General features: G+C 41.1%; 1 protein-coding gene across 2 annotated transcripts in view; it reads right to left on the bottom strand.

Annotated features, from left to right (window-relative positions):
• Positions 1 to 6,702: 6,702 nt before the first annotated feature.
• The window catches only part of LOC121714100 (metabotropic glutamate receptor 4-like), a 181,413-nt gene continuing 173,852 nt past the window's right edge, over positions 6,703 to 14,263 (bottom strand). For both annotated transcript variants that reach the window (XM_042099279.1, XM_042099278.1), the window contains 2 exons: positions 10,783 to 11,029; positions 6,703 to 7,554 (listed from right to left, as the gene is read on the bottom strand). In XM_042099279.1, the coding sequence (XP_041955213.1) occupies positions 7,505 to 7,554; positions 10,783 to 11,029 (297 nt within the window). In that variant the 3' untranslated portion in view covers positions 6,703 to 7,504. The remainder of the gene's footprint in view (positions 7,555 to 10,782; positions 11,030 to 14,263) is intronic.

The raw sequence follows: 14,263 nt of genomic DNA on the forward strand, positions 1-14,263 counted from the left end.
GACATGCATTATGGCTAGAAGGTAGGGAAGCACCAAAGGCAAAGGAGGGGGAGGGGGGCATTTTTAGTAAATTTAATTGAGACATAGTAAGATTTATTTTTACAATGTAAATCACTATATATATATATTGTACATGAAAAAGGTTGCCATGTATGGATTCCCAAGAGTCCAAGCTTTCAAGTGGTGTACAATATTACTTTACTACATAGCAATATGCATCCAATTGATTTATAATGTTAAATGTTTGGTTAGGGGCGTATGTGTGTATTTATTGGACCTTGATAGTCCTTGATAGTCTCATGTTTTCTTCCCTGATGTTGTTCTTGGATTATGTGACAATGGTTGTATATGCCCTAGCCTGGAAAAATCCATATTCACATACTGAATAGAGCCTGGTGACTCATGATTGGAATTCCTTTCCCAGACTTGCCGTGTCCCAGACTAGTATCTCCCAACATATGCCCCTATTCCACAAGAAAACAAGACAAAATCACCTTCAACTCTCCATGACTCATTTTAACTTCCACAACTAGCCTGCTAGTGGTGAATGCAGCATGATGAATAGAATACAAACTTCATGGCCTTACTTTTTTTGGTAGCATCTGTAATGCTATTTGAAAGCTAATTTAATGCATTTTACAATGGTGACAGTTGCATGAATGGTCATGAAAGAATGTGATTTGTGCAAATGTTCATGTGATCTGCGTTTCATTTCCATTCCGGAATTCTAAGTGTGTGTGTGTGTGTGTATGTGTCTGTGTGTGTGTGTGTGTGTGTGTGTGTGTGTGTGTGTGTGTGTGTGTCTGTGTTGTATTAGCTTTGAAACAGCATTTTAAAATGAAAACAGTAGTGTGGATGTGGCTTCAGTTGAATCCAGACAGCACTGTATCACTGTATTTGTAAGTCTTACCTTTAAACCATTAGCTCAATCCACTTGAATCCTTAAACTTGACAGGAACAGTGAAGCTTTCCACTCACATTCAAGTCAGTGACATCCTGTTCTTGCAGCAGAGTAAGCCCAGTGAAACCCTCCTCCATCCAGTCACCATAAGCAGTCCAGTTAAGCGATTCCTCTGCACTCAAGTGGGTAAGCCCGAGAAGTTGTCGCCCTGAAGTCTAAGGCAGCCAGCGGTCCAGCAAAAACCCTCTACCTGCTGTCAGGTCAGCCAGAAGTCCACTGAAGCCTCTGTCTTGCATTCAAGTCATACAGTGGCTAAATCTTTGTCGATGTGCGCTTAGGCTAGGCTACTTTCAACAGCATGGTCATTCTCAAAAATCTCTGACTGTCACAACAGAGATGCTTCACAAATGGAGAGCAAAATATTTGTTGAACATATTTGTTTATTTGTTTTTGTTGATACACATATTACAGAAGAACTCAGATGGATGCCAGGAAGCATGCTAAATCCTTTGTTATATGTTGTAGGCCTACATCTTGCAAATCACTTGCAGGAAATCACTGCCACACATAGTTTCAGTTTTCATGTATGGTAGACCATTGTATGCATACAAATTTAAAGAAAACATAATTTGTCAATTATATTTATTTATTTGTTTATTTATTTGTTTTGTATTAGCAGACACTGATAGACGGCCTGAATGATAGCATAAAAACATGCATCTGTTCAGTAGGCAGGGACGAGTCAGTCCATTTGTTTCACTCAGGAGACCAGGATTTGGAAGGGTTAGCTTCAGCCAGTTAACATCCACCATCTTTAAAATGCTGTCCCTCAAGTGCTAATGTCCGACCCTATTTTTATACACAATTACTGGTTGACAGTAATAATTATACACGCTTACTGTCTACGTGGATTGGTGGATGAGCTGTCAATTTCCTGCTGAGGATCAGCCAATCCACAATGATGACATAATTTGTGTTCATCAGTAATGTAGCACCTAATTGCTGCCTAATTGGCTTGTTTGTGAAAATGAGAGTGGAAGAGAGCAGGATGAACATAATTTTTACGGATGGCAGCAGGCCACTGAGTATACTTTTGGCTGAATTTTGCTAGTCTAGCAGCAACCATTGGAATGAATGGGGGCATAACTTCCTCTCTATGTCTATCTCCTGTGCTATATAATACCTCCATGGCTTCACTGTTAGGTTAAGGAACTTTATTTGACCTGAAGGAAATTTGTCCTCTGCATCCGGGGGTAGTGTACACACACACACACACACACACACACACACACACACACACACACTCACACACACAAACTCACACACTAGGAACAGTAAGCTCATCAGGAGCACAGATACACACCTGGAGCAGTGGGCAGCCCTTGATCCGGCGCCCAGGGAAACATATTGGCAATGCTAGAAACATATTGGCAATCAGAGGCAGCTCAAATAGCAGGCAGCCTAGTATAATACTGAAATGTCTTATGGCTCTGGTACAAACTACTTGCGAGGATGTTTGATGTGACATTTCTTGTGTTTAGATGAGCAGCAAGACACATTCCTGATGTAGTTCAAGGTTGTAATTAAGGTATAGTGCATTGGGCTATAATTGGGCCAACAAGCACCGAGTCCAGTTGTTATCAAGGATTATGTGGACAGTGTGATTGCATACAGAGTATTTATTTCACCAAGCAGTCCACCAATCATCTTGCATATGTGACACCTAATATGGCTTAAATCATCCATGAACAAGTACAGTGATTCTACAGTGAGTTTCTGAAATAAAACTACTAACAGGGAAGTCTTTTAAAAGTACCTGTCTTTAAATCTCCATCAAACTGACTGAGACTAGACTAGATTAAAAAACAAGAAATGTTGCACTGACATGGTGTTTTTGTTATTGCATGCCTTATGGTAGTTGAGTACAGTAAGTAGGTGATTGAACTTGCAGGTGAATAAGGTCAATGTTCGCTGGCCGTGGCCCTGGGTGTGAATCTGTATATGTGTATACTGACACCTCCGAAAGAGGATGAGGTAAAGTGAGCTCCTTAAGAAAATGACGAGAACATGGAGGTGGGATACTGTGCTACATTATATGTGGGTGATGTGGTGGGCAGGAAAAGAGGGTTTGAATCTCCTAGAAAGTGAAAGTGGCGTGGTCGGCTGTCAATCATCTCAATGGGCCCCACTCGATTTGTTTTAGAAAACATCATTGTTGTAATGAGCCTGTGCTACTGAAACTAATTTAGAAATGAGTTATCAAATGAGAGACAAGGAGGAAAGAGACTGTTCTGTTAAATGAGATGAGGCAATTTTAACTGCAAAACATTTTATTAGAAATATGTTGTAAAAAAAATTAACATGCTCTACACATTTTCATAAGTTTCTATACATAATTAATAAATATCCAGGCACTGCAATTATATACTTATATATATATGTACTTTTCATTTTGTTTTAAATTTGTCAATACACATAGCAAACATGGTCAATTTATTTTTCTTATTTTAAATTACCTCACCATTTAGTTGGGTCAGCACATACTCTACTCTGAATAACAACACATACAGTTGGAGCATTGGTAACCAAATCAAGGAGACAGGGAAGCAAAAAAGGAAGCAAATCATTTTACACAGTTACAAACAATCCCACAATACTTCATCTGAAGATTTCAAAAATATTTAATCTTGTCCTTTTTTTAATTTTATTTTTATCGAAGCATAGAACTGACAACCACGGATTGAAGGAAAATGAAACATACCATCTTTAGAGATCTATTTATCGGTTTTCCTTCTGGAGATCATACAAGCAGACAAGCATTGGTCCGAAGTCCAGTATAACATACTGAATGCCTTTAAATGTAGTGTATTGTGCAGTGACATCATACCGACTTAAACATCTCCAAGTGAGTTGTGCCTTAGATACTATCAAGAGCATATTAATGCCATGACCCTTGAACAACAAAAAATAATTTCTACATGTGCTTGTCATAGAGATAACTATTTGACTGAAATGACAACTGTTTTGGTTGAAATGACAACTATTTTGGTTGAAATGACCTGTCCTTTTTGGTAAGAGGCCACGAGGGGTTGGGCATCAAGGAAAAATGCACAACTACATAACTGACTAGAGTTTGATGGGGTCCTACAATGGCCTTCAAGCATCAAGACGGGTTGTTGTATATAGTTTGGAGCACTGTCACTCTAAGAGCCAATATACCTGCTACCACTGCTAGTTCGAAGCAGACATTGGAAAGGCAGTTGAAGACTAAACTGCATGATTGCCCACAATATGATATAAATTCTAAATGTATATATAATAGATTCTAAAATATTTTTATATACTCAAGAATATTGTTTCTCACAATGTCAATTCTTCGAAAACAACAATGAGGAGAGCTGATGCATATATTTCATTGTATGTTGCAATTGTATGACTGGTGGATAAATTGTAAAGCTATGGGTTTTAAAGGCAGTTGTTGGTAGATGCCAGTCAATGGTTTTACTTATTGTTACTATGTGTTCACCAGTTATTATTTGAGCACTATCCCACAAGATAAAGTGTGGTTACAGTAAATATGAGCTTTGCTATATGACACTCAATCAGAGACAACCACACAAACAGACAAAGAAAGATCCTCAGTCATGCCAACAGCCACTATGACAAAACATTTACTATGATAATGCTTAAATAACAAATGGTTACTATATAATGTTGTCACACAGCGTTTGATTTCAGAGTGACGCAAGTATTTATAAATATCACAGTGCTGTTAGTGAAAGTCAGCACTCCTGGAATGTATCTTGAAGATGAAGATTTTCTTGACCTTAACAAATCATCACTCCAGGTTAATTTAATTAATTAATAATTAATTATGAATGTGTTTTGAAAGTATTTCTTTGGTAATGGCTGCAAAAATAACCACGTTTTAACTGTTTTTAACTGTTGCTAAATTAACCATAAACATGATATTTTGGTGATCACTGACTTTCTCAACACTATTTATGGGAAGCTTACACTCCAGGTTTAGGATAGGATGTTAAATGTGATGCTGTTTTCGTCCATTTGAGCTTCTGACTTGGGCAACAGTCGACTGTGGTCAGCCAGACAGCCCAGAGTATTTATTTCACCAAGCAGTCCACCAATCATCTTGCATATGTGACACCTAATATGGCTTAAATCACCCATGAACAAATAACATTTTGTGGCTTTTTACCTTATTAGTAAACAACAAATTCATGTTAATAACTTAAATACTGTCAAGGTGCCAAATAAAATGTGCCACATAATAACATAGTATTATTATGTACACTATTAACCTTGGGATTTCCCCAGGAATAACAGCACTTTTAGGAATATAACTATGAATGACTAACTGGATAAAATAACCTTGAAATAGCCCACCTCAGATGTACAACTAATTTTGGCTCCGCTGCATCCAAGGACTATGAAGTACAGTAGGTGTTGCATTTTTCATATTACATACTAAACTCAGGAAGGTATGGAGAGCTCAGGAGAATGGAGCTCCCATACCAACGCGAGCAGAGGCAGCATCCTCGGTATGTGGCAGAGATGTGTCTTTATGGTTATATGACATGCATAATTCAACGGGCCAAACTGTGAGAGGCCTGAGTGTATTTTGAGGATGGGAAAGGGGGTTGAGATGGAGATGAAATCACTTTGCAGTATGCCCAACATACACAGGCCTTGGCCTTGCTGCAGACCTCTTGTGACATTTGCCTAAAAAATTAATGAACGCACAACAGAACACATGGGCTTTAGCAAAATGTTAATCACATAAACATGCATATTTTACTTTCAAAACAAAGAAGGGCTTTGATCTTATCCTCTGAGACAGACTGCACCCCAGGGGGACTAAGTGGCAGTTCTGTATACGTGTGGGGTGCAGTGGCGCCATGAAACATATTTGTTTACAGATTTATCCCCACTGTGCTTGTGCTGACACATTATGTCTGTTTATGTTTTTTGAAAAGAGTTGTACTTTTTACTTTCAAACATCCAGTGTCATTGTGCTTCACAATGGCATTTCTGTTGCCAGCTTATCTTAGACAACACTGTCATGTCGAGAGAGGTTGTCTGTTTTGCCAAATTGTCAAAACATATTTGAGAATGAAATAAAAAAAACTAAATTAAATCATAGGGTTGTTTCATCAAATTATTCCAAGCCTAAAACCCTTGTTCAATACTGTCCATTGTCATCAAATTTCATATGTTTTGAAAATAGACAGTGTCAGTTTTCTACACCAAGCAATTTAACAGAAATTTGACTGAAATCGACCTGGTCACACTTCTATCTCAACATCTGATTTAGGATTTTATCGACAGCCCATAATTACTCCTCTTGTCCCCCCACTACTCTGGTCACTGTGGAAACGATACTCATCTATCACAAGAGGGATGAGTAGTCCTGACCAAATCGCCAGAAAGGTTTAATCACGCCTCGTGAATACGCACGTTCCATTTTCAACCAATTTAACAACACAAGCCAGGACGAAATAGGCACCGCTAGCCGTGCCTATACGCCGGCAAGTGTAAATAATGGACCCATTTTGCAAGCACTGTTGTCATTATCACAGATTAATGGGGAGCTGGAGGACACAAATGAAAAAAGGAACTACAGTTGTTACCCCTGTGTTGATGAAAGAGAGAGTGTAGTGTGTGTGTGTGTGTGTGTATGTGTGTGTGTGTGTGTGGAGTGTGTGTGTGTGTGTGTGGGGGGGGGGGGGGGGGGGCGTGTGTGTGTGTGTGGTGTGTGTCTATGCGTTTGTTTGTGTGTGAGTGCGTGTGTATGTGGGTGGGTGTGTCTATGTGTGTGTGTGCATCTGTGTTTGTGTGTGAGTGTATGAAAGAGTGTTTGGACATTGCATATTATATTTGCCTTTTGTTTGCTTGTGAATCAACAAATAGTCAGCATCATTGTCCTTTGTGATGTCAAATAGCTATTAATACAGCATTGATACCAAATTCGCTCTCCAGAAATAATGGACAGGACCATTTACAATCAGCCACCTATACAGTGTGTGAACTTCAAAAGGATGGATATTTTGAATATCATGGATATTTTCTTGAGTGTGGGGTGCAGTGGTGCCATGAAACATATTTGTTGAGTGTCAAATAGGCTTTTAATCTTTGACAGCACTTCCTTTAAATAAACTAAATAAAATAAAATTCTAAATATAGAGATGCTCCACTGCAGACACAAAAACTTAAATAATAGTCCATGAACATTGAAAATATTTATATAAAAAATAACTTCACATAAGTCAAGCTTGAACAAAACCATCATGAAGACACAATACAAACTCCAGAAGGAAAACACTGTCTTCACTGTTACCTTGGAAACCCGAAGGATGGGCTGAGGGAGGGGAGATTTCACTGTCATTTCTGTGGCAGGTTCCCCCTCTCACACTGCCTGTATGAGTTGAAATGGAAAAAGAAAGGATCCCAAAATATTATTTGATTCTTCCTTGTATCATTTTTTATTTCCTGTTGCCCATCACCCTTTGCTGCCTCGTGTTGTCATTTCCAGTCTTCAGCTGACCAACGGGCCACAAGGAGGAGTGGCGGGGGGCTCAGTCGCTTTTAGATGCCATGGTTACTGTAGCTGATGTACGTTTGCTTTGAAGACAAAGCTGGAAGCAACATAAAGGGACACATTATTAGGTTTGAAGGGCATAGTTCATTATTTCCTAAGAAAAATGCTCCCCTTTCGGAGGATCCCTTATCTCAGACTAGATTTGGTTTGCACAGCAAATGTTATTAGAGTAACACACACATTAAGACTGACAATAATAGAGCACTGTATATACAGTAGAGTAACTTAATACTCATATTCATGATATTACAAATATTATACAAGGAGTATACCAGAAGTATAAAGTACACACGCAGATGGCATCATTCAGTAATACTGTCAGTTTCCTGTATGTAAGCATTCAGATACAAATTCCAAAGTGTGAAATAGCATAACAGTATCAATGCATGTGCAGTGTTTTGTTTACATATATAACATTCTTATGGAACCCCCCGTCACAACAACCATGGTCCTGGGAAACATAAGCTGAGCATCTTGTCAGAATACCAATCGTGCTGCTCTGATAAACTGCTATTTTAACAGAAATCTCAGTCCCATGCAGATACATCAAATCATGTGCAGGTATTTTGTGCACCAGGCAGTACATGCAGTGCTGTTCCAACAAAAGCATAGATAAGTAGCATAGGCAGTTTGTCCTGCTGAGACATGCCAGAGAGATAGCAGAAAACATATTCTCTGCGAGGCAGTTGAATGGGCCAAAGCCAACGCATTGGGAATACTGCCATTTGTGTTGTAGAGAAGCCCATAAAGATAGAGAGCATTTTAAGCACTCCGACACTGTGTCAAACTAATGAAGATAGGGGGAAACAATATATGAGCACAGCTCCCTCTGTTGGGCAGATACTTAACTTCACACTGTGCTGACGGCTTCTAAAATTTCCTCTATAAATTTATGAATTAGGAATGTTTTCAATGAGGTTTCAGATTAACATCAAGTCAGTATCTGTAAAAGACTTGTGGACTGGAAATCTGGGGGGCTGCATTAACATTTCTTTCTGTGTACATTTCAAAGTCAACTCTCTGAAGTAACCAATAAAGTACTTCACAAAACAATATTTCTTAATAATGTCTGTAGCTGTTTAATTTCATCCATAAAATTCACATGTCCTCTCTGCTCTTTAAGATATTGCCACATCTAGGTACAAAGTTTGAGGGTAAGGCTGCCAGTTGAAATAGGTGTGCTTGTATGTGCGGATGAATGGTGTGTGAGTGTGTTTGTGTTTGTGTGTGTGTGTGCTTGTTTGTTTGTCTGTGTGTGTGTGTGTGTGTGTGTGTGTGTGTGTTTCTGTGTCCTCCAATATAAAACCATCATCAGTTCGGCGCAGCCATTCTGCTGTGCAATCAGCACACAAATCTGCCAATCTCGGCCAGATGGGCTCCGGTGATTGGCTAAGTCGGAGTGGATAAATCTGAGAGGGCACCGTCTGACAGCTCCCCGCGACGGGCGAGACCGGGAAAAGGTGCTCTCTCTATCCCGTCCCCGTCCGTCCTCCCTGGCATGCAGTGACAAATGAACCTTATTTAAATATTTACACAGAGATAAAAAATAGATGGTCCAGAAAAAATTGAAGTTGACAGTTCCATCTGTCTTAGCCCCCCCCCCCCCTCATCTTCCTCTCAAAGCAGTTGTTGTTTCTCCCATTACTGTTAATTTCTCAGTTTGCCATCATGCAAAAACAAATTACTGGCATGTGCGGCAATTGCTTGCCCCTGCAACATATACAGAGTAGCATGGAACACCATTAAAACCAGCAGCTGTCTAGAAAGAAAAGGGGTGCCGGTGGGTGGGGGTGAGAGTGGAGAGTCCTGTAGAGGTAGGTGGCATTTTAAGAGTGTTGTTTACTTACAGCCATTACTCAAGATGGACAGAAAGGGGATTCGTTTTCCTTAACCGTGGAAGCAAGCTGGCGAATGTGACATAACCAAAGCAGGCACAGGAGCTCAGAGAGACAGACTCAGTGGGGGGAGGCTCAGTGTGGTGGCGAGTGCTGGCGAGCCGGATCATACCAAATCAAACCAAACCAAACCAAACCAAAGGGCCGTTACCTGGGCGTCTGTCTACAGTCCCTCACCGGGCTCCCCACCCTCGCTATAATCTGACACATAAGTAGAGAGCTGCAGTTAGTCCAGGGCCCAGGAGGACTAGAGAGGCCCAGGGAGGGCACACAGATACAGTAAACACTTCCCATAGATGACAGGCAATCAACACTCAGATTTCTGCATACAGTCCTTGAGTTCGTTTAGACTTCTCTTCTCCAGAAGATGAGTTTAGCTAATAGTCTAATAATTCAAATAATCATAATCATAATAATAATATTAATCATAATAATCATGATCCCGCTCCTCTGTCGCTCAGAGGAAGTGCTGGGGTACAGGTGCGTTAGATTAGCTCCGCTGCTTAATAGAAGACAGGAAGGTAATTAGAGCTAGTCGAGCTGTGGGATTGAACTCGCATGGCATGCACCTGTGCAGATTACCTGGGAACACAATATGGATAATGACTAAAGGTGTATTTTTCCACCTAATTCTTCCATCTCACACAGGCATACATACTGTATCTGTACATGGCCTTTATTGGCACTGGCTTTATCTATACACATTGAAGGCTTGCTTCTGTAGCAGAAGCACCCTGTTGATCTCCAACAAACAAATCATGAGTAGTTGTTCAGCTGTGTTTCCTGCATTCAACCAATAGATCCCAAATGGATATGCATGTACACCTCTGCTTAAACATCTGTGACCATTTTTGAAAGCATTCCCATTGATGATTCACTTTCTGCTTATTACATAACAAACAAACAAACAAACTAAAATACTGCAAATGTTTTCTTTCTTTCCAGAATTGTCCTTTATACAGATAGGAACTGCTCATGCACCGAGGCATTTATCTTCTGTCACCAGCTTGGCATTGGTGACAGGCATTGTCACTTTCGTTTATTTGTTGTCTACATGTCCAAATAATACCAAAAGCTGAGAAAACAAAACAAATAAGGAAAATAATGGAAACAAGAAAGGGAAAACAGGAAAAAAAAAACATCACATCTCACAAAAAAAAAACAACAGTCTGCGAATACAGAAGACGTAGCATCAACAAACAGTAACACACACACGCGCGCACACACACACACACACACACACACACACACAAACAAAAACACACACACAAACACACGCACGTGCATGCACACGCGCACACGGACATGCACACACACACGTACACGCACACACACAGACACATTGTCTCCCTTCATCATGTGACACTAACCTTGTGTTTCCAAGCTCTCGCAGAGTTCCGACTTGGCCTCCCCGTTGGGTCTGAGGCCCCCCTTGGGAGTGAACTTGTTGGACATGGCGGCGGCGGTGACAACGGCCTTCAGGCTGCGCTTGCGCTTGGGTACGTTCTGCTCCGGGTGGACGAGCACCACGTACACTTTGGGCATGTAGAGCAGCCCCAGGGACACGGAGGCGCTGAGGCTCACCGAGATGGTCAGCGTGGTCGTCTGAATGTACAGCTACAGGAGAGAGAGGGAGAGAGAGAGAGAATGACAAAGAGAAAGATAGAGAGAATGTTTGTGTGTGTGTGTGTGTGTGTGTGTGTGTGTGTGTTTGTGTGTGTGTGTGTGTGTGTGTAAAAAAGAGAGAAACAGGGAGAAAGGGAAAGAGAGATAGAGAGAGAGAGAGAGAAAGAGAGAGAGGAAGAGAGAGAGAGAGAGAGAGAGAGAGAGAGAGAGAGGTGATGATTATTTTATGACCTCTCTCTATAATGTGGGTCTGTTGACCCAAGTGCAGGTCAGTATATATACAGACCTCATCAGTCTGCACTATCCTCTCTGCGGCTCTCCTACATATTTGGTTACAAGCAAGGAGCTCAAGCAAACCAAGATGTGTCATAAACAAACAACCACACCAACAGACACAAACTCCACCATAAACAACAACAGGAAGAAGATGATTCGGCTTTCGGACGCGGCCTCCTATCCATGGGAAACACAAATCCTACTAGTAGCTGCTTTGTTTGCCCATTTGTTTATGATGTGTGACTAACAACACAAAGCTCCCGACGGGTGAGACTGTTACAGATGGCTGTACCCCAAGGGGGCCCAAACAACTGTATGCTGCATGGTCTGCTGTGCTCAAGGTTTGGGGAAGGTAGCACCAAGACAGCTGAGACTCACAGCTGCCCTCACGAGCATGGCTGAGGGCTAGAGCATGCGGTGGAGGAGAATGACATCAGGGGACATTAATATTTAGTATGGGAATGTGCTGCTCTCGAAGTCTGCACACATTTACTCACATATATAGACACACACAGTACATATACACATACACATATACACAAACACATACACATACAGTACATATGCACATACTACAAACGCTACATACACACACACTCAGATGCAATGGGTTATAGGCAAGGCAATAGAAAAAAATTTCTTTCAGCTTTGGAATGTGGTTCACATCATGTGTATTGGTGTGCATTTATGACTTGGGATCCAAATATGCACATACACTTAGACCGCCCCACAAACAAAACACATACACACACACACACACACACATACACACACACAAACACACACAGACACACACACACAAACAACAAAACCATAAGCAAACATACACACATACACACCAACTTTTCCACTCACCCCTTCTAGACATGCTAGACATGTATTGATGTAAGAGAGCTCTGTTTGTGCTCGGCTTGAGAGGGAGTGTGGCTGCATTGAGAGTGATGCAGAACCCGGGGGTGGGAGTGAGTGAGTGATAGAGAGAGAGTGAGAGAGAAAGAGAGTGAATGAGAGAGTGGGGGGGGGGGGTGTAATCCTCGGAGAAGATTACACGTGGCCTTGTGCGCCTCAGCAGAATATTGGCCCTATTTCCACACAACGAGTCGTATAGTGAACAGGTCAAACGTCACACACACACACACACACACACACACACACACACACACACACACACACACACACACACACAAACACACACACACAAACACACCTTCACCTCCTCTCTCCTCATCTCACGCATGTGTCAGCCCTTGGCCAGATTAATTCTGTTCAGCATGCAGATACGATCACCAATCTCGCTCATCTGCGACACCGAAAGTGACGCTTTGAGAAATGTTGCCGTTGACTCCATTCAGGAATTCCATAAAAGGAGGGCAGGGACGCACTGCCTGTTATTGGCAGGAGCTTAATTCCACACCACTGGCTATCCCTTTTTCCTTTCTTTTTTTACAGAAAGCCTGTCTGGCAGCATGCAATGATGACAGCGCTTAGGGAAGGTAAGAAATTAGAAAGATTGAAAGTTTCCTCTCGCTCTCTCTCTGATGTTGTGAAATGACTTTTTTTGATTTTTTTTTTTTTTGATTTTGTTTTTTCTACCTTTTACCTTTATCTCTTTACAAACGCATTTTCATTGAACATTTATCTCAAATAATTTCGCACTCACAGCACTCCTCTGGATTCAAGGACCCAGAGAATGCCAGAGTTGAGATATATTTCATTCACAGTCGTTGTTTTTTGGGGGGAAGAGACTTTTCCTTTCAAAAACGAAATCCTCTGCAATGAAGAAAAAAAAAACCCAACAACCCCAATGGCATTTGGCAGTCAGATCAAGGTTCTGCCCACGATGTAGAGAGGCACTCAATTTGAGGCAGCAAGGGCCAATGGACAATTACGCCCCCTCGTCTTGCCCGCTGTGTGCTTTCTACCGCTGTCTGAGACTATGTCACACCGTACGATGGCGAAGGCATCATTACCGAGCGACACTGGCACTGTGACCTGAAGTCCTCCAGCATGTGTCAACACCTCCGAGCTTCTCTACCAGCCAAATCAATTACGCGCCGCTCACTCCAGACTTTCTGAAGGCACACTGACATTTGTATGTGTTAGTGTAGCTTTTTTGTTCTGAACAACTGTTGCAATGCTAGTGTGGAGGATATGAGGAGAGGCCCTTTCATCAGAGCTTGTCACTGTATTTCAGTCAGAAAAGTACCAAAACGCATTGATGGGATTTGTTTATGTTTTTTATATATGTTATGTATATGTGTTTGCCTGAGTGGAAGTCATCTGCTTTGAGAAACTGCTCCTACTTGAGCTGCCAGTGCTACTGTTGCTGTTGCTTTTGCAGCTGCTGTGGCTGTATCAAGCAAAACAAATAAAAAGCACTGAGATCAAGAACGAGTAAAGAAACTAGACAAGACCCCCCCTGTTCTCAATGTGGATTTTGACAGGAGGTGCTGGGGACTGAGGCAAGAAAAACCCACTGTGCTGCAGAGAGCTGTGGCTGACAGCAGACTAACCGAGAATTCAACAACTCCAGAAAGGCGTTGTTGAGGGAATTAAGATAATTGGTTTTCAGGAGGTGGGCCATAGGAGACCAACGATCTTAAAATAGCAGGTTATGTATTGTACCAAACTGAATTTCAGTCTTTTATATAAAAGACACTTTTTAGCATTATAATGTATTACTGAGCAACATGTTTTTATCCTGTATTCAGACTATTCTTTGCCTACAAATGGTAATTCTTTTTGAAAACCTTAAACCTTGTATCTACCAACATGCATGAATCTAGCATGAATCTGCTTATTACATGTTGCTGAGTGGCTAATGAATGGAAGGACTATGCTAATGCTCTGAGAAAACAACAAAAGAAATCTTCACTTAACTGAAGACTAAAATTATAATGGTATAAGTTTTTTAATAATAATGATAAACTTTTTTTATCTGATTAAAAG

Source organism: Alosa sapidissima, chromosome 7 (assembly GCF_018492685.1).
Source record: "Alosa sapidissima isolate fAloSap1 chromosome 7, fAloSap1.pri, whole genome shotgun sequence".
NCBI classification, from domain to species: domain Eukaryota; kingdom Metazoa; phylum Chordata; class Actinopteri; order Clupeiformes; family Clupeidae; genus Alosa; species Alosa sapidissima.